Here is a 24,329-nt window from a genome sequence, read left to right as displayed (position 1 = left end):
CTGAGGATACTTGTATTGTCGTCAGTAATGTATGCAGTGGTAAGAGATTGGGAACCTTTATTATTGGGTGATTTAATTGAAATTGAACAACAACATATACATGATTGAGGGCATAGAAGAAAATTCTGAAGGAAAGTTTCAGAGACCCAAGAATATGGGGGTAGGAGTATTTGGATCACTGTCCAGGAATGCTGAGAAGATAGGAATAGATAAGGAGGTGGAAAAATACAGATGGTAGATGTGCATTAAATGAGTCAAGTGGGACCGAAAAGAGATAGAGAAGAAACTACAAAAGAGGAGGGAGTACTGCGACATTTATTTAGGTGTAAAAAGCATGTATCTTGGGAGAAATAAAGGACAAATTATAGTTCAGATAATATGTAGGTACTAGAACGCTACCAAGTATAATTTTAGACTTGTAAATATTCAGCCTGATGTGAGGATTGTTACCTGCTAGAGATTCAAATCTCTGTGATTTCAATGTACGAAGATAATTTTTTCAGTTAAAATCCAGAATTGAAATTAATTTAAATAACGAGAATTTAAGCTGCATCAATTCTCATTTAAAACCCAAATTAAAGAAGTAAACAAATTCTCGATGCTAGGTGCAGAAATAAATTAGATGCTGCTGGGGCATAGGAAATTAAATTCAGGAATAATCAATAATGGGAGAGCTAAAGCCACTGGGCTGTGACACCCTGAGACAGGGCAGAACATAGGCTAGGGAAGTTGTTCCCCTCTCTAAATCAGTGCCAAATAAACCAGCCAACTAACCAAGTGAAGTTCTTTCCTTGCTTTCTTCTTAACTGTGACTGAAATTGGCTGCACAAAATGTGTTCCTTGGATTAAGAGAAGGAACTTTATCTTGATGAAAAAGTATACTGTTCAATTAGGTCAGACCATGAAAATCTTGAGGAAGAGGCTATACTTGAGGGCAGGCTGGGAATGATAGCACTGTGGTGCATCTGAGATGCTGTCCTGCAGAAATAGCATGATCTGGGAATTATATTAACATTACTTGGTTGGTATTGAATTTTTTTTTAATTTAGAATGCAGTTTCATCATTTCTACTAATGACTGCTGAAAATTTAATGAAGGAATTCAACACTCACCAATTTCTTGCTCAAGTAACTAATTACTGTCCTGAGTCAACAAACTGAATTGCTAGCAAGCATGCAGTGAAAAGAAATTGGGAAAGAAGATCCCACGAGGCCATGAAAGGTGGTTCAGTCGTACCTTCTCTTGGTTCTTATCATTCTTCTCATAAGGGCCACCTCCACCTCCTCCACCTCCTCCACCTCCTCCTCCATCACCTCCTCCACCTCCTCCGTCTTCTCCTCCACCATCTCCGGCTCCACTAACTGAAGGACCCCCAAAGCCACAGGTGGTACTTCCAGAGACTCCTTTAAACTGGAAAGTTCCCTCACTTGGTCTTTTTTCCATAGTCTCATTTTCCTTGTTTTCACTCTTCTTTCTATTCTTTTCTACACAGGGCACTACACCAAGTTGAAGTAAACATTCCACAATATTTAGTGCCACATCGCAGATGCGGGAGCTGATGTCATGGTTAAGGACAAGATAAACAGCCTTCAGAACCACCTGAGAAAGACAAAAATAAAGACAGAGTGATTAAATTATCTGAACTATTTCTTCCTAAATAGATTTGGTTATTCTGTTTAATCTATTTCCTTTAAACTGTTCTATGCACTTGGGCATTAATATTCAGCTAAATTTCAGATTTTCCTACATTGTACTGGGATGTTGTATATGTACTTAATATAGAGCATAAATCCCTCAAGGATTTAAAAACTGTACACATATATTATCTCATTTAAGACTTCCAAAAATCATAATGAAGTAGACAGTATGGGGACACTAAAGCACAGTGAGATAATGGGAGAGTAATTATTCACCCAAGTAGAAATTATTCAACTCTTTTTTTTTTGTAGTCAATGATTTAATCTCTGCTTCTCACTTTCCACCACTAATGAATAAAGAATAATCATTGCCTTATGCTCAAAACAGAGTAACATTTTCACACAGATAACTGTTTCATTATTTACACTTTCATTTGCAATGCAAAATATTACATTTTTAAATTACGTGCCTTTATTGATTTTAATATTTTAAATTATTTTCTGAACCTGGTTCCCTAATGTGATTAAAATTTTGTGAAATATAGCTGTAAAGTATAACAATCCTATCATTTGCTAATAACCGTAATCAAGACAGGCACCCATGAGAATGCAAGCTTAAATCCTTTAATAGACTTCTATTCATTTTTCCCTAATACACAGGAGGTTTGTTATCCCTGTTGCTTATATAACAAAGGAAAATAACTGAGAATTTTTTCTTTTGAATCTAGAGAAAAAGAGATTTAATAGCAAGCAGACATATATGACACACATATATGATTGTATGTATGTATACATATGTGTATTCAGGCTTTACTATTTCTTCACATTATAAAAATATTCCAAGACCAGATCAAATCTAATGTAATACTTGAAAAAAGGAAAGATGTATCTATGATATTTAACACATTTGTGAAAATTTCCATACGAAAAGTCTTTTCATTTTAAAGTTCAACTTTTCTAAGAATCTAGTCTATTTGCCCATTTTACTCAATATTGTAAAAATACGATCAGAGTCATTATCTTTCAAGCTTTGGTAAGAAAAAATTCTTGTTCTTACAGAAAGATCAAGCATGCCGTTCTTGTGGACAAAGTTATTGGTCCCATCAATATGTTCTGTGTCTTCCAGGTAGCTGTAGTTTATGCAGGAGTCTGTCAAGCTTCGAGGTAGGTTTGCACATGCCAGGGGTTCATGCGGCATCTCTGGGATAGGCACCTGGTTGCACAGCTTCCTCATATGCTCACTGAAAAAGTCTGCATAGCCTACGTTGAATGATGCCAATGTGGTATTGAAGGTTGCAACTGTGATAGTGGAGATCTGGGATCGCACTATTAAAATGAAAACAATGCCTTAATTGTCCCCATATTTACCAGTGACATTATTTTAGACAGTTACATTACTACTTATATCATGACTACACCACAATTGCAGCTTTTGTCGATATGTGACTTAGATTTTCAAAGCTAGACTCAACTTTCATGGAAATGCTAAAGGTGTTAAGGCCTTGTAATAGCTGGTAAATAATGAAGGTTATAGAAAAGCGTAAATTCCAAATAGCTTCCTTAGGCTGTGGCTAGAATTTATCTTTCATCTAACACTGATTTGGTTTAGGACATCGCACCAAGTGGATTTTACACACTGTCAAATAACAGACTATATCAATATAGTTAGTCTAGTTTAGTTGAAGTATTTTTCCACAAGTTTTTGGCTGCTAATATCTTTGTTTTTTTAATCTGGTATATTTAAGCAACAAAGAACAAGAAAGATTTTTTGACTAAGGTGAAGAATAATGGAACATAAATATGTGCTGGTAACTAACAGATGCCCTTGAATTCCTGAACTGGAGTCCAAGTAAAAGAGGGATTAAATTTATGTTCACAGGTTAATAGACAGAACAAGAATTAGTCTTGGATTCCATCCAGAAATATAAGTATGCTCCACAAAAGGCACAAAGGATACTTATTTGAAATTGAAGCTGAATGAAAAAGGAATCAGTGACCAGAAAAAGAACAGCAAAATAAATTCAAAGTGAACAGAAGTTAGTAAATAACAAATATTACAGCAAAGATAAACAAAAAATAGAAAACAAAAAACAATACAGAAAATCAAAAAATAAAAATTGGTTCTTTGAAAAGATCAATAAAATTGGCAAACTTTTTCTAGAATGAAAAAGAAAAAAGTAGAGGATATAAATAACTAAAATCAGAAATAAAAGGGGAACATTACTACTGACTGCTGAAATGGAAAGGACTATAAGAGCATACTATGACCAACCGAACACCAATAAATAGATAACCTAGATGAAATGGACAAATTCTTAGAAACATACAAACTACCTACATTAACTCAAGAAGCAATAGAAGATCTCAACAAAAAAACTACTAGTAAAGAGATTGCATCAGTTATAAAAAACCTCCCAAAAAAGAAAAGCCCAAGACCAAATGGCTTCACATGGGCATTCTATCAAACATTCCAAGAAGACTTAACTCCAGTTCTGCTCAAACACTTCCAAAACATTGACAAGGAGGGAAAATTCCCTAATTTATTCTATAAAACCAACATCACCCTCATACCAAAGCCCAATAAAGATATCACAAGAAAATAAAACAACAGATCAATATCTCTTATGAATATAAAGATCCTCAACAAAATACTAGCAATACCCACTCCAACAGCATATTAAAAGAATTATACATCAAGATCAGGTGGGTTTTATCCCTAGTATGCAAAGTTGATTCAACATAATAAAATCAATTAATGTAATACATCATATTTACACAATGAAGGGAAAAGTCACATGGCCAGCACAATTGAGGCAGAAAAGGCATCTGACAAAATCTATACTCCTTCTTGATAAAAACACTTAGAACAGTAGAAATAGAAGGAAACTTTCTCCACTTGATAAAGGGCACAAATGAAAAGCCCACAGCTAGCATCTTATTTAATGGTGAAAGACTGAAAGCTTTCTCTCTAAGGTCAGAATCAAGACAAGGATGCCTACTGTCACCACCACCACTAACATTATACTGAAAGTCTGTCCAGAGCAATTAGACAAAAAATAGAAATGAAAGGTATCTAAATTGGGAAAAAAAGAACTAAAATTTTCCCTATTTGCAAATGACATGATCCCATATATAGAAAATCCTGAAAAATCCATAACAAAGCTCCTACAACTAATAAGTGAATTCAGCAAAATGGTAGGGCACAACAAGATCAATACCACAAAATCTGTAGCATTTTTTATAGACAAGCAATGAATAATCAGAAGAAAAAAGAAAGAAAAAATTCCATTCACAATAGCAACTAAAAGAATCAACTATCTAGGAAAAAATCTAAGGATGTAAAGGACTTATACACAGAAAACTACAAAACACTACTAAAAGAAATCAATGGAAAGCTAAATAAATGGAAGGCTATCCCATGTTGATGGATGGAAGAATAATTATCATTAAGATGTCAATACTACCCAAAGCAATTTAAAGAGTCAATGCAATTCAAATCAAAATTGCAACAACTTTCTTTGCAGAAGTGGAAAAGACAGTCATCAAGTTTATATGGAAGGGTAAGGGGCTCTGGAGAGTGAAAGCCATTTGAGAAAGAAGAATCAAGTTGGAGGACTCACACTTCCCAATCTCAAAACTTATCACAAAGCCACAGTAATCAAACAGTAATGGTACTGGCACAAGGACAGACATACAGACAAATGGAATGAAATTGAGAGCTCAGAAATCAGCCTTCACATTTATGGCCAACTGACTTTTAACAAGGAGGCAAAGACCACTCAATTAGGAAAGAACAGTCTCTTTAACAAATGGTGCTGGGAAAGCAGGATCTCCATTTGAAAAAAAAAAAAGGATGACCCCTACCTCACAAGAGGTGTTATTAGTAAATAACAAAAATCAACTCAAAGTGGATCAAAAAACTAAATATAAGAACCAGAACTATCAAACTCCTAGAAGAAAATACAGGAAAGTATCTTTAGAACCTTGTGTTAGGCACTGGTTTTTTAGACTTTACACCCAAAGTACAAGTAACACATGAAAAAAATAGATAAATGGGACCTCATCAAAATTAAAAATATTTGTGCTTCTAAGGACTTTATCATGAAATTAAAATGACATTCTACACATGGGAGAAAATATTTGGAAGCCACATATCCGATAAAGATTTAATATTCAAAATACACTAAGAAATCCTTCAATTGAACCACAAAGTTAAACAATCCAATTTAAAAATGGACAAAAGATTTGAACAGACATCTCTCTAAGAAAACATACAAATGGCCAGAAAGTGCATGAAAAGAGGCTCAATATCATTAGCCATCAGGGAAATACAAATCAAAACCACAATGAAATACCATTTCACATTCATTAGAATAAATACAATTAAAAAAATGGAAAATAACAAGTGGTAGAGTGGCTGTCGAGAAATAGAAAGATTCATTTATTGCTGGTGGCAATGTAAATGGTGAAGCCATTGCGGAAAACAGTTTGGTGGTTTCTCAGAAAGTTAAGTATAGAACCACCATATGACCCGGTACTTGAACAGACATGCTCATACCAATGTTCACGGTGGTATTATTCACAATTGCCCAAAGATGGAAGCAACCTAAGTGTCCAACAACTGACGAATGGATAAATAAAATTTAGTATATACATACAATGGAATATTATTCAGCAGTAAGAAGGAATGAAGTCCTGATACATGTAACAACATGAATGAACACTGAAGACATCATGTTGAGTGAAATAAGCCAGATAGAAAAAATATATATTGTGTGATCTCACTGATTTGAAGCAATCAGAATAAGCAAATTCAGAGTTAGAATTTAGAATGTAGGCTGTCAGGGGACAGGTGGGAATAGGGAATGGGAAGTTAAGGCTCAAAATGTACAGGATTCCTATTTGGAATGATGGAAATGATTGAGTAATGGATAGTGGTGATGGTAACACAACTTTAACAGCATGCACATATATATCTGACTGTGATTAAAGGGAGGAAATGTTAGATTTTATATATGGTAACAGAATAAAAACGTCAATAAAAATCTATGGTGCTACACTACGTATACAGTGAGCCCTAAGTTAAGCCAGGCAGTACAATAAATAGTACAATTATAAAACCGTACTATCAATTATAACAAATGTTCCACATCAACGCAAGGTGCTAATAATAGGATAGTACATGGGAAAATGTTTAATGCATGATTGTTCTGTAAACCCACCACTTCTCTACTAAAGGTTAAAAAAAAGGAATCAGTGGCCTGATTCCTTTCAGGAATCAGTCAGTGAAGGTATATAAACCCTTCAGAGGGATATCATAGAAGGGAATAAAGTACTGAATCTAGATGTCTTCTAAATATGAATGGTTCATCCTTGTTCTCTCTTTCAGCCAATGGTAAGGTATTAATGGTGTGCTGTCATATAGCTCTTGCTACTAAGGAAATTCTAAGAATGGTTAACAAATAAATTACCAAGCACTACAATAAAAGAATGCAAGCCTTCACAAAGCATCAAGAGACAGATTATCATCACACATGTATCATGGAGTAAGGACAGGAAACATGAAAAGAAACCTTAACTCCCCACCGCAGGCCGCACCTCTGACCCACCTTCTTTGACGGTGTTTTCTCCATGGCTGTTGGAGTGGTCTGGCAGGTCACTGACCAGGGTGTGATGGGAATGCGAGTGTCTGGCACTCAAACTCTCCATCTCAGTGGCTGCATCAGAACTTCCCCGCCGGGTAAACTTCCCTGAGATGGACAAGAGCAGCAGAAGAGGGGTTTAAAATCTGAGAGACTCCCTGCAGAGATTTTTGTCTTTCCAAAGGACAGCAGTGAGACTGAGGGGATATTAGGAAGAGCATGAGTCCCAGCTAAAATAGCAAGAATTTAACTTGCCTTGGGAATATTAAGGGTCACGGTTACTGGTGAAGCTGCATCTGATAGTGTCAACCCCAATCTAAGCCAAATGTCAGGAACCATCTGTTGTGCCTGCACAGCCAGTTCCTGATTTTATGCTTGCCTTCTCACTATGCCTACCTGGGGAAAAAAAATCCTTTCTTTTTCCCTCCCTCAGAAGCCCATTTTTCTTAAGATTCACAGTAAAAGTCAATGCACAGAACCCTTGAAAACCAAGTTTACACATCCAGAGTGATCTAAGATATAGGACCATGGCCTGTCTAATTATTCAGAATCCTTATAAAATTAATTCAAATATCTGATTTACTCGATGAAGGCAGCATTATTTTAGTATTGGGAAGCCTGCACTTGGGCCCAAATTTTTTGACTAGTTCAAGAAAAGGGCCAGGTTTTCCAGGGAGCCCTAGATCCAGATTTTCCAGGCACATCACTCAAGCTCTGCCTTATTTTGGAAGGTCCTTGTTGTCACCTAAAATGCTGGTTTGCCAGCCTCCTTTTTCAATGCTTCGCCTGTCTTCTCCAAGTCCAGAGAAACTCCCAAAGGAGAAGGTGCTACGTGTGGGTGACACATCCAGGTGGTCCTCGTGAAGCAGGAATGGCACTCCCATTCTCCGTGGTCTCCTCTTCCCTGTGTGGTGGAATGGAATGGAGCCTTTCCTCTCTCGGTCTTCTTTACGGCTCTTGAACTACAAGGAGAGATGAAGGGTTATGGAAAGGGCAAACGGAAGATTAAGGTTTGCTTTCCAAGGGGTTCGATGGGAATACAGGAAATGTTGCAGGAAACAAAGACCCACAAAGTCACTGAATTTCATCTGATAGATATGGGAGAAATTTCTACATTGTAGAAACCAAGCAAAATGTAACCTATTCTATGGTTCTGCTGGGCTGGGTTGTTCTCAAAGAGTGGTCCCCAGGCCAGCAGCATCAGCATCATCTGGGAACCTGCCAGAAATGCAAAATCTTGGGTGCCAACCCAGACATAATGAAACAGAAATTCAGAGGGTAAGGCCAAGTAATCTTTGTCTTAACAAGTTCTGCAGGTGATTCTAACCATACTAAAGTTTGAAATCAGTGGGTTAGAGTATAGGATCCATGAGTCATCACTTTGGACCTGCCACTCTTTTTCCATTCCATTGTTCTAGCCAGTCAACATCAAAAGTGTTCCATTGCTCACAAAGAGGTTAAAAAAAAAAAAGACACGGTTATGGGAACTTTGTACTTTCTACATGATTCTTCTGTAAACCTACAACTTCTCTAAAAATAAAAACAAAGACACAGAGCATTAACTGGTACAACCACGAGGGAAACAAGTCCAAGAACAGTGTAATTAATAGTTTATTTCAGCGTTTCGCAACTCTTCAGATTCACCTGGCAAGTTTTAAAGGATACCAATGCCAAGCCTTAACCTCAGGAGATTCTGATTTAATTGGTCTGGGGTCAGGTCTAGACACCTGTATTTTTTGAAAGCTGCATAGAGATTCTCATGTGCAACCAGTGTTGAAAACTTCTCTTTTTTCCCCCAGATCATTGGTTTTTAGACAAATGATGGCCATTGCCATCATTTAATCCAAACTGGATTATTGATGAAGGCAGACATGACTACTTATTTAGCAAGAGCCTGAGGGCAGAGATAAACTAATAATATATTCTGTGTTCTTCATCAACATAATTAAACTGTTTGGAAAAAGAAGAAAACAAAACCACTACATATATATTATTATGCCCATATTATTTTATATTTGATTATTTCCAGATAGAGGATTCAAAAAAGCATGGACTCTTGAGCTGAAAGACATAGTTTTGAATCTGTATTTAACATTTAGCACAGTGCCTCATGTTTCTAAGACTCAATTTCTTAACTGAAATATTGAGATAATAAAGACATTGTTTGGATTAAATGAGGATGACTTCTTAAAAGCATTTAATAAAACGAGATGAGGAATACAAATGTACATTACCATCACTGCTACCACAACTACCACCACCATACTATTGAAAGCACCTTACAAGCAGTCAGGATTAAGCTTTATAACATGTGGAACATTTAGAATAGAAAGTGCACTCATATACACAGAGGTTTTTGCACATGATTGTGCTGCAAATCAGTGTTAAAAGTGGGAGTTGACTCTTACTCTCGAGGTCCCTTTCCCACCTTACCTCATACTTCAGCATGATCAGAAGCACCCGATGCCACACTTTTTTATTTTTATTTTTTTGATTACCAAGATAACAAATGGCATAAGTAACTCTACCTACCTTCTTAAAAATGTTCATGCCCAGGTCTGAAGAGAGATCTGGGACTGCAGACCTACGCAGATTGGTTAACGAAACTTTGGAAAAGGCCTCTGGGCTGAGAGATTTTTCCTCTTCATTACACTTCATGGTGAGATCCTTAATATATAATAAAGGCAGACAATGATCAAGGACTCAGGGATTTATATACAAATATTTTTCTCATTGAGATGTCATATTTGGGGGGGGGGAACATGACTATTGTATTGATACCTACAAGGTATTTATATATGGCAGGTATTTCTACATTCAAGTCCTGCTACTGAAAAGATATATTATTTCATATTAATTGAAACTTCTGTTTGGAACGTTCAACAGAAGGGAGACCATGCCGCTCCAGATTCTGGGATGCTAAGGAAACAGGGAGGATATTGGTATCACTTTTTCTCTTTTTATTAAAATGTGGGGGCTTTTCCCTTAATGATTCATAGTCGCAGATACTTACTTAGGAGAGAATCACCTACTGATAAAAAAGAGCATATTCCTTTTTCACTATGACACTGTTCCTGTTTACTTTTAGAACACACAGAATTTTCAGATACAGCCAATTCACATTTAAGTGAACCCAAATAACTGGAACGCACTGCAAAGGAAATTTTTCTCTACACATTCAATACATGGTGTTGATGAGAAAAGGGGGAAGAACAAGTGTTCAAGCTGATAAGCTGATACTAGGATAGTCATTTATCAAAAAAGAGATTTTCAGGGGATATTATCACATTACTACACATTTAATCTATTCTGCCAACATCTATAATGGCAAGATTATGTATAAAACAGCAATATTCCTAATGATGACAGCAAAGCATGGGAAAATTTTGAATTGTGCAAAATTTATGTTAAATCATGTTCTTTAAAATGCTGGTGTCAGATATTTTATCCTATGTTGGTAGTGACAGATTATATGTGAGGACTCTGAACAAGTAATTGATGAATAAGCATACCCAATTTTCTATTATTTTGGATAATGGAGGTTTGCTCCAGATTCATATGCCCGAAGGCCTTTAGTTAGCACTTCTTTGAATGGTAATGCTAAACAGCAGCAAAAGAGTCCAGCAGGGAAAGATGGAAAGGGAAGGATATTAGCAGTAGAATAACTGACTAATGAAATAATCAACACTGGTATAAATAAGAACCAGATGGACATAGAGGAAGAAAAACAGAGGGAATCTCTGATGATCAAAGTCGTTGGTTCACATGACAATGGACTGAACTTCTCTTACTTGGGTTTTGTGGGTGTTCACTAGTGAGGGAGCTGCCGCCACCATTGAGCTACTCCTGGGTCTGGGCAGGAGAGGAATATCTGGTTCTGGAGGCTTTTCTGGCTTCTCTTCCAACATGTGTCTCAGCCTCTGTAGATAATACATCAGGGACCACTGAGTACCCTCCTCAGACCAATGGGGCTGGAGCAGGCAGCGAAGAACAGCGACATCAAAGTAGGTGGCATAGCGGGACCTTTGGCATGGAGGTATCACCAGAGAGGCCCTGTTCCAAATGGCAGAATAAAGAAGGTTACATTGATACGCAAGCACTGCAAGTGTCAGCACAAAATGGTTTTTAGCTCTGCTTTGCTTATTCATCTCTGATTCACTTACTTTTGGCCGGTTTACCCTTATATTTCCCCTAACTGTTCTTCCTCATTCCACTTTTCCTACCCTATAGCACTAGCATACTTCCTGGAAGTAGAGAATTTTGAAGCACGAGTAAGAATTAGGCAGGAAACATAGAGAATGGGGGAGGAGGGTGGACCAGCATTTCAGTCAGAGGCAACAATACCTACAAAGGTATGGAGATTTGCAAAATCATGAGTTTGGGGGAGGATTATAAGTAATTGCTATAACTGGTAATTTGAGAGTTTGTCAATGACAGCATTCAGAACTATAGAAATGGATGAGGTTAACGATGTTTCTTAAGCTATCATGCTTGAGTTTTATCCCAAAAGAAATGGGAATATTCGTCTTGCCTTCTTCATTGGACTGTTTTTTTTTTTTTTTTTTTTCATCTTTAAACATTTTCTTGTTTTATTGTATTTTGTTTGTTTGTTTGTTTTTTACATGGGCTGGGGCCGAGAATCGAACCGAGGTCCTCCGGCATGGCAGGCAAGCACTTTGCCCGCTGAGCCACCGCGGCCCGCCCTTCATTGGACTGTTTTAATATTACTATTAATAGCAGTATGGAAACAACTAAGGAAACTGCAAAGAGCAAATAAACAAAACTTTTATGATGAGGAAAATGAAATCATTTTGAAAACTTATATGAATAAGACAGCAAAATCTCAAGATTCTGGAACTATATTATTAAATTTATATTATTATATATTTATATTATTAAATTTTAAAACACGAAATTTTTCATTGCTTAGTGTTCAATTTTACTACAAAATAGTTTTGAAGCAATTGCTCAGTATAATACATCATTTTAGGTATCTTAGGAGATATGTAAGTTTAAATTCCCTACCTTGAGAAACAGATGGTCTGATGATGATGGACTGCAAATGACAAAACATATACCTGGAATTTCTGAGACTTAATATCTAAACTTAACTCCCAAGCCTAATTTCCACCTGAGTTAATGATACAAAAGGGAAAATGACATCAACCAGCACATGGCTATACCCACACATGAAGAGCTGCACATGTGCAGCAGCAGAGGGTGAGGCAGCAAGGATTTCCTAATATTCCAAGACCCATCTTTTTTTAACTGAAGGTCTTAACTCATCAGTGGATTAATTCAAAAGGGCATGACTACTGTTAACATGCTAACTACAACAGAATTTAAAATATCAGAGTGCGCCAAATGGAATAAGGATTAGTACTACTGGTGAAACTTTTGTTTCACTTCACGTGCATGTCATGAGTCACGAATAAAATGTTTTCATTACTACAGGGTGCAGTGAAAATTTAAAAATATAAACCCAGACCATGACTGAAGTCCTGCGAATCACTTTCATAGCCTTTCTACTCCCCTATCAAGGACATATCACACTTTGCTATTTCTACTGGGTTTTTTTTGCTTGTTTGTTTGTTTTTTCCAGCTGTATCACAGTCTCCCTAAGTTCTGCTATCATGTGGAAGAAAAGCAGCAGCCAGTTAGGATGACAGGTGATAACTGCCAAGTTTCACATTTCTTCATTTCTAAACATCCGTAAAGAAAATCCTATACGGGTCGCACCATCCTCAGGGTAGCCCAGGAGAGCGACCACACCATGCAGATTCATGCTTTCACCAATACAGCACTGGTTGTTTTCGAAATTAGGAAGGATGTGCTTGATTTGTTCTGCAGCTGTCATCATAGAAGGTTTTGCTCTTTCTGGTCTCTGTTCTTCAAGTTTGCCTTTGATTGATTTCACGTAACATCTGATGTACTCCCTGTAGGCTTCTTTCGTGAAGCTGGCTTCCTGCAAATGATGACTCATGACGATATGGACACCGGTGATGACTGTGCTCTCTGTACCGTTACCCTCCCGGCCTTCGGCGGAGGCGTTTTCACCAATGGGCAAGTCACGAGTGCCACCCTCTGTCCTACGGCTCTTCTTCCCCTCCACCTCCAGGCACAGCCCGTCCGCGATCTCCCGGATCTCGTCAATGTCGGGAAACACCTCATCAGGGCCGTAGAGGTCGGGCAGGAGGGAGGCGCGCGCGGCGGAGCACGTCCGGGAGCGCCGAGCGAGCGCCCAGCGGCCAGAGCAGCGCTGCAGGGAGGGGGCGGCCGCCACTTTTTTTTTAATAACCACTGTCTGATCTGTTTAGAGGCAACTGCCCATGTACACAGTTTTGAATTTCAATGTTATTTAATAGTCTAATATTCTCAAATACTTACTCCTTCTCTCCTTCCTCTACTCTCCTGCTCAAAACCTTCCAATAGGTATTTCAATCACACTTAGAGTAAAATCCAGGCTTCTTAACAGATCAGCAAGGCCTGCTGACTCTGGCCCTGCCCGCCACTCCAGTCTCATTCCTTATCATACTTGCCCTGCTGCGCCAGTAATCAATTTATTGCCTTTCAGCTCCAAATTCATCTATCTTGCCTGCTAGGTGAGAGTGGATCTAGGTCCTTTAAATATTCTTCCTTTACTAATTGACACGATGTTAAAGTTTTGTCTGCGAAGGAAACTGGAGAGATATTTCAGGAGGAGCAGAGAGTTTAGTTCTGGGTGCCAGCACGTTTCTGCCAGTGTGGGCAGCTTCTCCGGAGCTTGGCTCCTGCAGTACACATGGTTTTCCCAGGGCCCAGCTTCTGCAGTTTCTCCAGCCCAAGGCATCAGAAGCACCTAGCATTTCCAGTGGCTGGCTCCTACAGTGTACATACAGCAGCTAGCAGCATCAGCAGTCAACAGTTTCCCATGAACAGCTTTCTCTGGCTGCCTAAAGAGAGAACTTCCAAAAGTTCCAGAGGGCATAGTTCCAGCAAGTTTCATTGGTATGGTTCTACAGCAATTTCTCTGCCACTCCTGTGCCCTTTCCAATAAGGTCTGGATTTCAGTCCTTGGGTGATAGAGGGGCTCTTTCTTGGATACTCTGAGCCATAGAGTTGGTGACTCCTCCTTATAGCTTCAATTCTTATATTCTTTAGTGTTCTCTTTACTTCTTGCTAGCCAATCCCTCATTACTCTAATCCCTGTTATAGTTAATAATTCCCTATGTTAAACTTGCCCTGTTCAAATTACTGTGCGGTTTCTCTCTCCTGGTTGGATCCATCCTATACACTTGGTCACTGTGCTCCAAGCCATATTGGACTATTTATCATCCTTGAATACATCAACTTTGTGCCCACACCAGGGCTTTTCTCAGTATGGAAATTTCTTCCCCCATGTATTTGCATGGTTCGATCCTAGGATTTATCAGGGCTCTTTTCCAGTAGTATCCTTTCAGAGCAGCCTTCCCCAACCACTATCTAGAATGGCTCCCTCTCCAACTACCCAGCTGTTCATCCTGTTCTAGTATACTTCATACCATGTGGCATGACTTGAAATTATATTTTATTTGTTTACTTATTTTTTCCTACCTCCATTTATAAGAATAAATTAGTAAATTTCAGAAAGGAATTAAAGATAAAAATGGAGAAATCAAAGGTTTTGATAAACATTTTGAAAATGTAAATGAAAAAGAACCCATTCAAAATAACAACAAATACATAAAATTTCATGTGTTGGGGAGGGAAAATAATGAGGGATAAAACTGAAAACATAACATATTAGTATGTTCAAGTTTAAAGATATTTTCGAAGTAACTAGACTTAACAAACTGAAAAAGAAAAAAAAAAAAAACACTGCTAATCCCCAAAATGTTGGAATAGAGAGGTCCAGGGGTAGGTAGAAAATATGTAACTCTTAACATAGCCTTAAACATAGTCCAATAATATGTTTGGAAATACTTGAAAAACTAGTCAGACTGGGAATACTTGAAAAAGCTAGCCAAGATCAGAATTTACTAAGGAAAGATTGCATAGGAACGAACCAGTTAGCCTAGAATATCAGCTCCCATATTAAAAGAGAATGGCAATACAGGAAGTTGGTGTCACGCTGGAATCACCATAAATAATACAGAAGAAAATTTTTTAACAACCTAAATAAACAGAGACACAAGCTACACTCATTAGTAAAAATATTATAAAGATTTTCATTTTCCCCAAATTAGTCCATAAGTTTAATGTTAATCCAACCAACATTATAAAAGGATTTATCCATTGTAACTCAATAAGATTGCTCTGAAAACTAGAACAAAAATTTGTGAGTAATAAAGAAATGTTTAAAAATAAGTATAAAGAGCATACACTGTCAGATATTAAGCTGTTTTACAATTATATTTAAACAAATTGAGTGCTTATTTAGGAATAGGCAATAAGGAATGTTTATTTTAATGGCATAAAATATGGAGCTCACAAAAGACTCAGTTATTTCCAAGAATCTAGTATATACACAGCTCTTGCATCAAATCAGTGCAAAGGATACATTAGTCGATAAACAGTATTGGGATAGTCCACTTACTCCATAAACAAATTTAATTTCGTCCATCTAAAACCACCATAGTTTACTCACTAAATAAAATCAAGATGGATTAAGGTTTAAATAAAACCATAATTGTAGTAGAAAAATATTTTGACAATTTTTTCTCATTTGGTTTGGACAGGAATTTTATAAGCATGTGATATCTGGCCAAAGACTTGAAATGACACAAATGTCCATCAACAGGTAAATGGATAAACAAGCTATAGTACACCATACAATGGAATATTATTCAGCAATAAAAATAACTATTACCATATTAATAATTATTATGCTGAGCAAAGAGACCAGGAAAAAGGCTAAGTTTTTTATTTGTATAAAATTCTAGGAAATATGAATTGCCTGAAGATGGTGTGGAAAAGTGAAGGGGGGGTCACAAAGGGGCACATGGCAACTTTTGAGGATGATGGATATGTTCATTATTTTGATTGTGGTAATGGCTTCAAAGGCATATAAAGCAATATTTAAGAAAAGGAGGAATGATTGGAGCTAAAATATTCTATGGTTCTTGTGCTGTTCAAGAGGAAGATAAATGGATTTTATTTCATTTCAACTTTCAGTAGTTAAGTGTATATGTTAAGCATTTAATGGCAACCACATAACAGAAAAAGTTTCCTTTCAGTAGGAGGAAAATGAGAACAAGAAAAAACTCAGTTATCAATTAAAATGCAGAAAAGGGTAAAATAGAGTGACATAAAAGCAGAGTAAATGAAAGCAGAAAATAAAATAAAATGGAAGCTATAAATGTGCAATGGTAGTTATCAAAATAAATAAATGTTGAATACATTCATGAAATGAAAGAGAATTACCAGATCAGATTTAAAAACAAGGTTTAGTCACATGCTAATTACAAAGGAAATCCTAAAACCTGGGGGCATAGAAAGGTGAGAAAGTGAAAGAATGGGGACAGATATGAAAATACTAACTAAAAAAAATTGATATAACAATAATAAAAATATACTTTAAGGTAAAAAGTATTATTAGATATAAACATGGTCACCACAGTGCTAAAAAAAGGAAAAATTCACCAGGCACCAATACTAATTCTGAACACATATATATCAAATAGTTTCCAAACACTTAAAGCACAACCTGACAGACTTGCATGGGAAAACAAACAAAAAATAACCATAGGATTTTTTAACATACATTTTTCAACAAATAAGAGATTAAGCAGATACAGATTAGTAAGTATATAGAAGATTTGACAAATGCATTAAATTAGATCAAATTATACGTATGCATATTTATATGTGTATGTGTGTATATATCCATATATACATATAATTTCGTGCTCAAACATGTAGATAGTATACATTATTTTCTTGTACCTTGGAATGCTTACAAATCAAATCTCAAAGAAACCAAACAATCAACACCTCATGTATCTGGCCCTCTAACGAGTGAAGTCACAATAGAAATCAATAGCAAAAAAAAAAGAAAAAATGAAAAACTCTAATCAACTAACAAATTTTAAAAATACATTTTGATGTAACTCATTGGTCAAACAGAATTATAATGCAAATTAAATAACAGAATTGAATGATAATGAAAATAGTGCACATCAAAAATTGTAAGATACAGCTAAAGTAGAGTAAGAGGGAAATGTAAAGCCTAAAATGCTCATTAAAAAATAAAGGAAACAATGAAAAGTAACAAACTAAGAATCTATCTCAACAAGTTTGAAATAGAGTAGAGAAAATCTCCAAATGAGAGAAAAGGGAATATAATAAAGTAAGAGCACATATTAATAAAATATTAAACAAAGGTAGGCAAGATTAATAAAATCAAAAGTTGAGTTCTTTGACAAAACTAATAACATTAATCAGGAAGTACAGCAGAAGGTTATGATGGAAACATTATCACTAAAATGGTGACCACAATTCAATACTACAGGTGTTTTTTAGAACAAGAGAAATCACCATGAATAATGTGATGAAAGTTTGGATACCCAGATGAAAATATATTTTATACAACCAAACAGATTCGAAAAGAAATGAAAACCCTACAACCATTAAAAACTGTGTTAGTGATAAATAAGATTTACTTGATTGTATTCTTTGGATTGATTATATGTGTATGAATATATATCAATAAAATTGCATTAAAAAAAAACAAGAAATAACAGGAAAACCCTAAAAAGTTACACCAAGCCAGAGGGTTTATTAAAATTTGCATTAGTGGTAAATAAAATTTACCTTAAAAATACACCTAGCCCAGAAGGTTTATAGCCAATTCCATCAAACCCTGGGGAAACTGATTATCTCCAATTTTACACAAAATATTCCAAAAAAGCAGAAAAAAGAGAGAATATACTTTTCATGACTCTAGGATAACTTCTGGTACTAAAATCAGCCAAGAATGAATAGGAAAGAAAAATCATAAGCCATTCTCAATTATGAGCAATGATGTAAAAATAATAAATGAAATATTAGAAAACCACATCCAGCAAAACAGTATAAACTGGGTTTTCCTAGGAATTCAAGTATGCTTTATTATTTGAAAATCTATTAAAGCAATTCCCCACCTGAAGAGAGTAAAGGAGAACACATCCATATTATTTTCTCCACAGGTGCAGAAAAACATTTCAGAACATTTATTGTTAATCCATTAAATTCAAAAACAGGAATTAGAATAAAGCCATAATAATAAGACAACAGGACACTGGTTCAAGGTTAGGCAAACAGTGATGAAACAGATGGAGAGCCACAAAAGTTCCCCTCACATATATGGGAACCTGACATTCAACAGAGATACAATAAAGGTACAGCTATTAATTAGTGGAGGAAAAAATGGAATTTTTAATAAATGGTGAGGGAATAACCAGTTATTTGTGTGGAAAAAAATATATCCCTATTATATATCACATACCAGATTAACAAAACAAATATGAAAGGCAAAATAGAAGAAAATATTTATGACCTAAGTGTATGAAAGGATTTTAAAACAAGGAAACATCCCAAACTGTAATATTTTCATCAATAACTTTGACTATATTCAAATTAAAACTTCTATACCAAAAAAATCATAGAGAAAGTGAAATCTATAGTATGGAAAAGATATTTACAATGCATTTAACTGAAAACAGATGAATATTCTTGCTAATAAAAAATTCTTATAAAACAGTAAGAAAAAGACAAACCACTCAAATGGGCAAGGGATAGGGAAGGACATTTTCCCAAAAAGGAAATCTAAAGAGAGAATAAACAGAGAATCTGTACCTCAAATGTGATCAGGGAAATGCAGACTTTAGCGACAATGGACTCTCGTGCTATACCCATCAGATTGGCGAGAATATAGAAGCCTGAAAATACTGAGTGCTGGTGAGGTATAGATAAATGGGAACTCCAACACACTGCTAGTAAACTTTTTTTGGGGGGTGGGGGGGTGATGGTCTGGGAATCAAACCCAGGTCTTCTGCATGGAAGGTGAGCATTCTACCACTGAACCACCTATATGCCCTGCTAGTAAACTCTTTTGAGTGTAATTTCATGATATCTAGTAAATTTTAAGGCTTACCCTATGGCCCAGCTACTCCACTCCCAAGGAAAACTCTTGCCTGTGTATACAGGAAGGCATTCACAAAAAAAACCCGCAGCATCTTTTATTATAGTGAAAAACTAGAGAACATTCTCAAAGTCAACTAAAGGAGAATGGGCAAGTAAATGTTCATAAGTGCATTCACTTGACAGACCGATTATGCGTTTTATGATGTGCAGGCGGGTGTGATTGTAATGTTCTGTGCTTTAGTGTGGATGCTGATTACAATACTATATTCACTTGGGAAAAGATGAAGAGCTGAGCACTTTGGAGTTGTGTACTTTTCTCTGTGATTTTTTAGAGAACATTAGCAGACTAAGACCTTAGACTATATCTATATAGACTAAATATCCGGATATTTTATATACTCACATATATATTTATATAATGTTAAACAGATATTATATACTAATATATTTATATGTTGTACCTGTAGTATAAATAAAACATATACATATAAAGTATATGTTAAATATAATAAAACATTTTATATATTATAGATGTATTTAATATGCATTTTAAATAAATTAGTCTCATCTGCTACATGATGCATTACATCTCTTCTTTCACAATGTTTTATTAATCTTTTCATTTTTCAATCTTTTTCATTAAAAGACTGAGTCTTAAAATTTAGTGAGTTGTCTCATTTTCATTGGAAGCATGAGGGCTAGATTCAAAGTTTGGTTCGCATCCTGAGAAGAATGTCTTTTATATGTCCTTGTTCCCCTATCCCATTCACTCTCTACCCTTCTCTGCTTCTCGTCCCGAAGACTGACTTGTATCACTGAGGGCAACTTTGCCTTTGCTCTGAGACTGAATTTGGCAAAGGGAGGCTTCTGTGGGAGCCTTCCACAGGAGACCGAAAGGTAGAAGGAGGGTGATTTATTTTTCATGGCTCCTTCCTCCCATCAATTTGCCTAGGGCTGGCACTACCCCCACCGATGATCTTGTCAGCCTTTCTTTCCATAGACTTCTCCACAATTGCTCTGTCCCTTCATCCTTTGGGGCTTAGGACCGGCAGGCTTCCTGACGGTGATGGCCTTGGAGTATGGCACTAGCTCTTATAGTTTCCCTGCATCCTGTACTTCCTTTTGTAAACAGTCCCTGTTTTAATCTCTTCTCAAATGATCTAGTTTGCCACCTGCTTCCTACACATTCTGACTGTTTGTACCCCAAGACCAGTTTGAGGGAAAGTAACAAACTGGATTCTCATTTCCACCAGTTTCTTAGGGCTTCCATCACTCCTTCCTACTACCCACCCTACCCCATTTCTTTCTTGAAGAAGCATGACCTAGTCCACTCCTCTCAGCCTACCATTTATATTTAGGATAAGAAAACTTTTTTTAGTGCCATAGTCTTTGATTTATGAAGGAAAAATAAAATATGAGGTTGGCTGGCTACCAGCTGGGTAATTTTAGGTCCTCAAGCATTTGTGACATTCATTCAACTTAATAACTATTGTTTTCTTGACTAGGCTGCTTTAAGATGTGAATATTAAAATGAGCTATAGTTACTCTTCACCCTTTACTTTCTGTCCCACACCTAGTACCCCAAATACTTCCTGTCAGTCAATTAGATTAGGGAAGTCCACACACACTTCCTTTGAAATTCCAATGGGGACAGGGGAGAAGGTGGCTTAAAAATACATTCTTCCAGGTCTACTACCAGACCTACCGAACCAGAATTTCTGGGGATGGGATCCAGGAGTCCATTTTAAACAAAAGCCCCCAGGTGATTCTTGAACACTCTTAGTAACACTGGGAGGCAAGTATCCTACAGAAACACATAATATGCGACTTCTGGATTAGGCACTACCAAGATTCAAAACAATTCTTGATAGAAACACCAAAACTAGGATGATATGGTGACAATTTTGTCCCTGAGGATGCCAGATAAATAAATTTATGTCTTTCTAGGCACAGAAAATTGATTTGATTGAAAGTCATTGATAACTGAACAGCTAGGACCCACGGTCATTAACTAATACCTACCAGCGTACGTGAATTCAGCTGATGACGGAGTGCAGAATATCAAGACTCCACCAATATTAGGTTGTGAACAGAGTCTAAAAACTGTAACTTAGGATGTACTTAATCAAAATTTTTAAAGTCAATTCACATTTTAATCCCTTAATACTTAAAGAGACTCCATTTGAAACAAGAACAAAGTTAGCTAGGCATTCTGCAGTCAATTTATAACATTCTTTTAATGTGTTATGCAAGAACTAGCTTACTCGGCTTAAAGTGTCACCTGTTCTGGATTGAGTCGTCAACAAAAAGCAAGCAAAATCAATAAATAATTTTATTTCATTTAGGACAGCATCATCAGGTATAATCAACTTGCCACTAATCAATTAGAGACAAACAACCATCCAACTATTGATCTAATTATGTGAGAGACAAATTTACATAAATGAAAAAATAGCATGAAGGGGGACTAATTATGATTATGATATTTATGAAAGAAAAGATCTTTCAAACCCTAAAATTCTATTCGGTTTTGTTTTAGAAAAAATTGAAAAATGAGAACTTTATGAAATCATATGAATACAACTTTTCTTCTTAAATGGCATATGGAAAAATAATGAAGAGACGCATGTATACAAAAGATTAATCATGTTTGTCCCTACACAATAGATTCACAGGTGATTTTTACTTCTTTTTAAATATTTTCCATATTTTAATTTTTTTCTATAATTAGCATATAGTACTTATGTGATAGAATAAATAATGCATTATAACAAAAAAGACTGTTTTGAAAAAAGTAAGAATCGTTTTAATCTATTTTCAAGTAATTATGTCTTCAATAAACCAGATTATGATCAAAGGGGGTTGAGAAATGACAGTAGAGAACATCCAAGATAGAAAAAAACTTGGAAACAACATAGATTCTATGCAGAGAGAACAGTGGAAATCAATCTTGACCCTATGTAGTATTTAATCAAGCAGAAATTAAATTCTAAGAATATCATAATTAAAGATGAAATCTCATGTTAATTTAAAGAACTAGCTACCTGCTCGCTGATTGCAGAGTTCAGGGAAAAGTGATATTCAGTTCAATCAAGGTCAAGGCAAAAGAGATGATGTAATTGGATTTATATGATACAAGTACACAGCTTTTGTTGCTAGGATATTTGCATGGTTTTCTTATTAAAGTCCTCTTCATTTCTGTTAATATGTAAACTCTGCCAATGAAGACATATTAACATTAGCATTTTCTGAAAGGTTTATCTTGTACATCATTTCCATGGCAACCAGCTCTGCAGCTAGGCAGAGAAAAGACCTAATTCATTTCTCTAAAGTGCCAATGATTCATTTCTAATTCCATATGTGGGTGTATATGTGCTTTGGGTGATTGTGGGCATATATGTACTGAGAAATCCATAAAAATGTGGATTTTTTTAGTACTGGGATATGAGAATGGAAAAAACAATGTATTTTCACAAATAGGAATTCTTGGACATTATAGTTGGCTTTGTCTTTTTCAGACAAATTGGATCAGAGCCATTAGCATTTGATTTTGATGGAGAAGATAAACATCATTTTCTGTTCATATTTCAGAATTACCAATACTTATTGTGATGTGAGGAGTAGAAGCTCATGAATATTTTATAATCTCAAGATTTTAACCACATATTGTTTCACGTGATTCTTTTTAAGTCAGACCAAAGCATAAGTATTTAATGTAACAGATAACTATTATCCTAAATTAAATTAAACTCTTTGGAATTTGTGTAAGGCAGAATTAGTGAGAGGAATAGGAGGATGCGCAATAACTGAGTCATAGGAAATGTACAGAAATAATCATGATAATTGTCATATATAAAATGATGGTGGGAGGGCCACGGTGGCTCAGCAGGCAAGAATACTTGCCTGCCAGAGGACCCGGGTTCGATTCCCGGTGCCTGCCCATGTAAAAAAAAAAAAAAAAAAAAAAATGAAGGTGACATTATATCATTATTGTTTGTTGGTAGCCAATCTCCAAGATGGCCCCCAAGGATCTTGACTCCCATGTTCACTGTACCAGGGTTGATCAGAGTACTCCAGAGTATATGGCAGAAATAAAGGTATGTCACCTTAGAGGTTAGGAATAAAAGACATTGTGGCTTCCATCTCCTCCATTCTTTATTTCAGATTGTTCATTTTAGGGGATGCCAGCTGCCAAGTCATAAGCAGCTCTATATAAGAGGCCCACATAGTGAGAAACTGAGGCTACTGACCAACAACCAAGTGAATAAACTGGAAAACAGATCCTCAAGTCCAGTCAAGCCTTCATATGACTGCAGCCCTGGCCAATATCTTCAAAGACCCTGAACCACAACCGCTTAGCTAAGCAGTTCCCGGATACATGAGCCTTAGAAACTATGTGGGATAGTAGATGCTTCTGGTTTTTAGTCACTATAATTTGGGATAATTTGTCATGCAATAATCAATAACTAATACAGGTTTTTTTTTTTGTTTTTTTTTTTTTTGGTGCATGGTCCGGGAATCGAACCTGGGTCTCCCATGTGAAAGGCGGGCATTCTAACCACTAAACTACCTGTGCTACCCTAATATAGATTTTGATACAATGTCAAAAACCTAAATTTGGGGAATGTTTTTCGAACAAGGCAGCAGGCAAAAGCTGTAAAGACTTTGAGAAGCATGTTGAAAAACGTATAAATTGCCTTGTATATATTGTTAGTAGAAATCTGAACTTTGAAGAGGCTACCAATGAGGGCTTAAGGAAAGTAAGGAACATGTTACTGGAAACTGGAAGAAGGGAATCTTCTTCCTTCCATACTGAGGCTCATGAATCCGGGAACAATTTGTTATGTAGTAGCAGAAAAGTGCCTCCTGAAATGTGGAAAGTTAAAATAAGGTATCTACACACAATATACAAAAAAAAAAGAGCCACAAAGAAACTTTATTTAAAATAAGATACCTAACGAAGGGGATT

The 24,329-nt window shown here is 36.1% G+C and overlaps 1 protein-coding gene across 2 annotated transcripts in view; it reads right to left on the bottom strand.

The window, feature by feature from the left end:
• The window catches only part of UNC80 (unc-80 subunit of NALCN channel complex), a 237,327-nt gene that overhangs the window by 176,744 nt on the left and 36,254 nt on the right, over positions 1-24,329 (bottom strand). For both annotated transcript variants that reach the window (XM_077154956.1, XM_077154955.1), the window contains exons 8-13: positions 11,071-11,332; positions 9,812-9,946; positions 8,025-8,241; positions 7,247-7,387; positions 2,695-2,963; positions 1,237-1,599 (exon numbers count right to left, since the gene is read on the bottom strand). In XM_077154956.1, the coding sequence (XP_077011071.1) occupies positions 1,237-1,599; positions 2,695-2,963; positions 7,247-7,387; positions 8,025-8,241; positions 9,812-9,946; positions 11,071-11,332 (1,387 nt within the window). The remainder of the gene's footprint in view (positions 1-1,236; positions 1,600-2,694; positions 2,964-7,246; positions 7,388-8,024; positions 8,242-9,811; positions 9,947-11,070; positions 11,333-24,329) is intronic.

This window comes from Tamandua tetradactyla, chromosome 3 (genome assembly GCF_023851605.1).
Source record: "Tamandua tetradactyla isolate mTamTet1 chromosome 3, mTamTet1.pri, whole genome shotgun sequence".
Taxonomy (NCBI): domain Eukaryota; kingdom Metazoa; phylum Chordata; class Mammalia; order Pilosa; family Myrmecophagidae; genus Tamandua; species Tamandua tetradactyla.
Note: the sequence above shows the minus strand (reverse complement) of the source record. Positions and strands in the feature narration are given on the sequence as shown.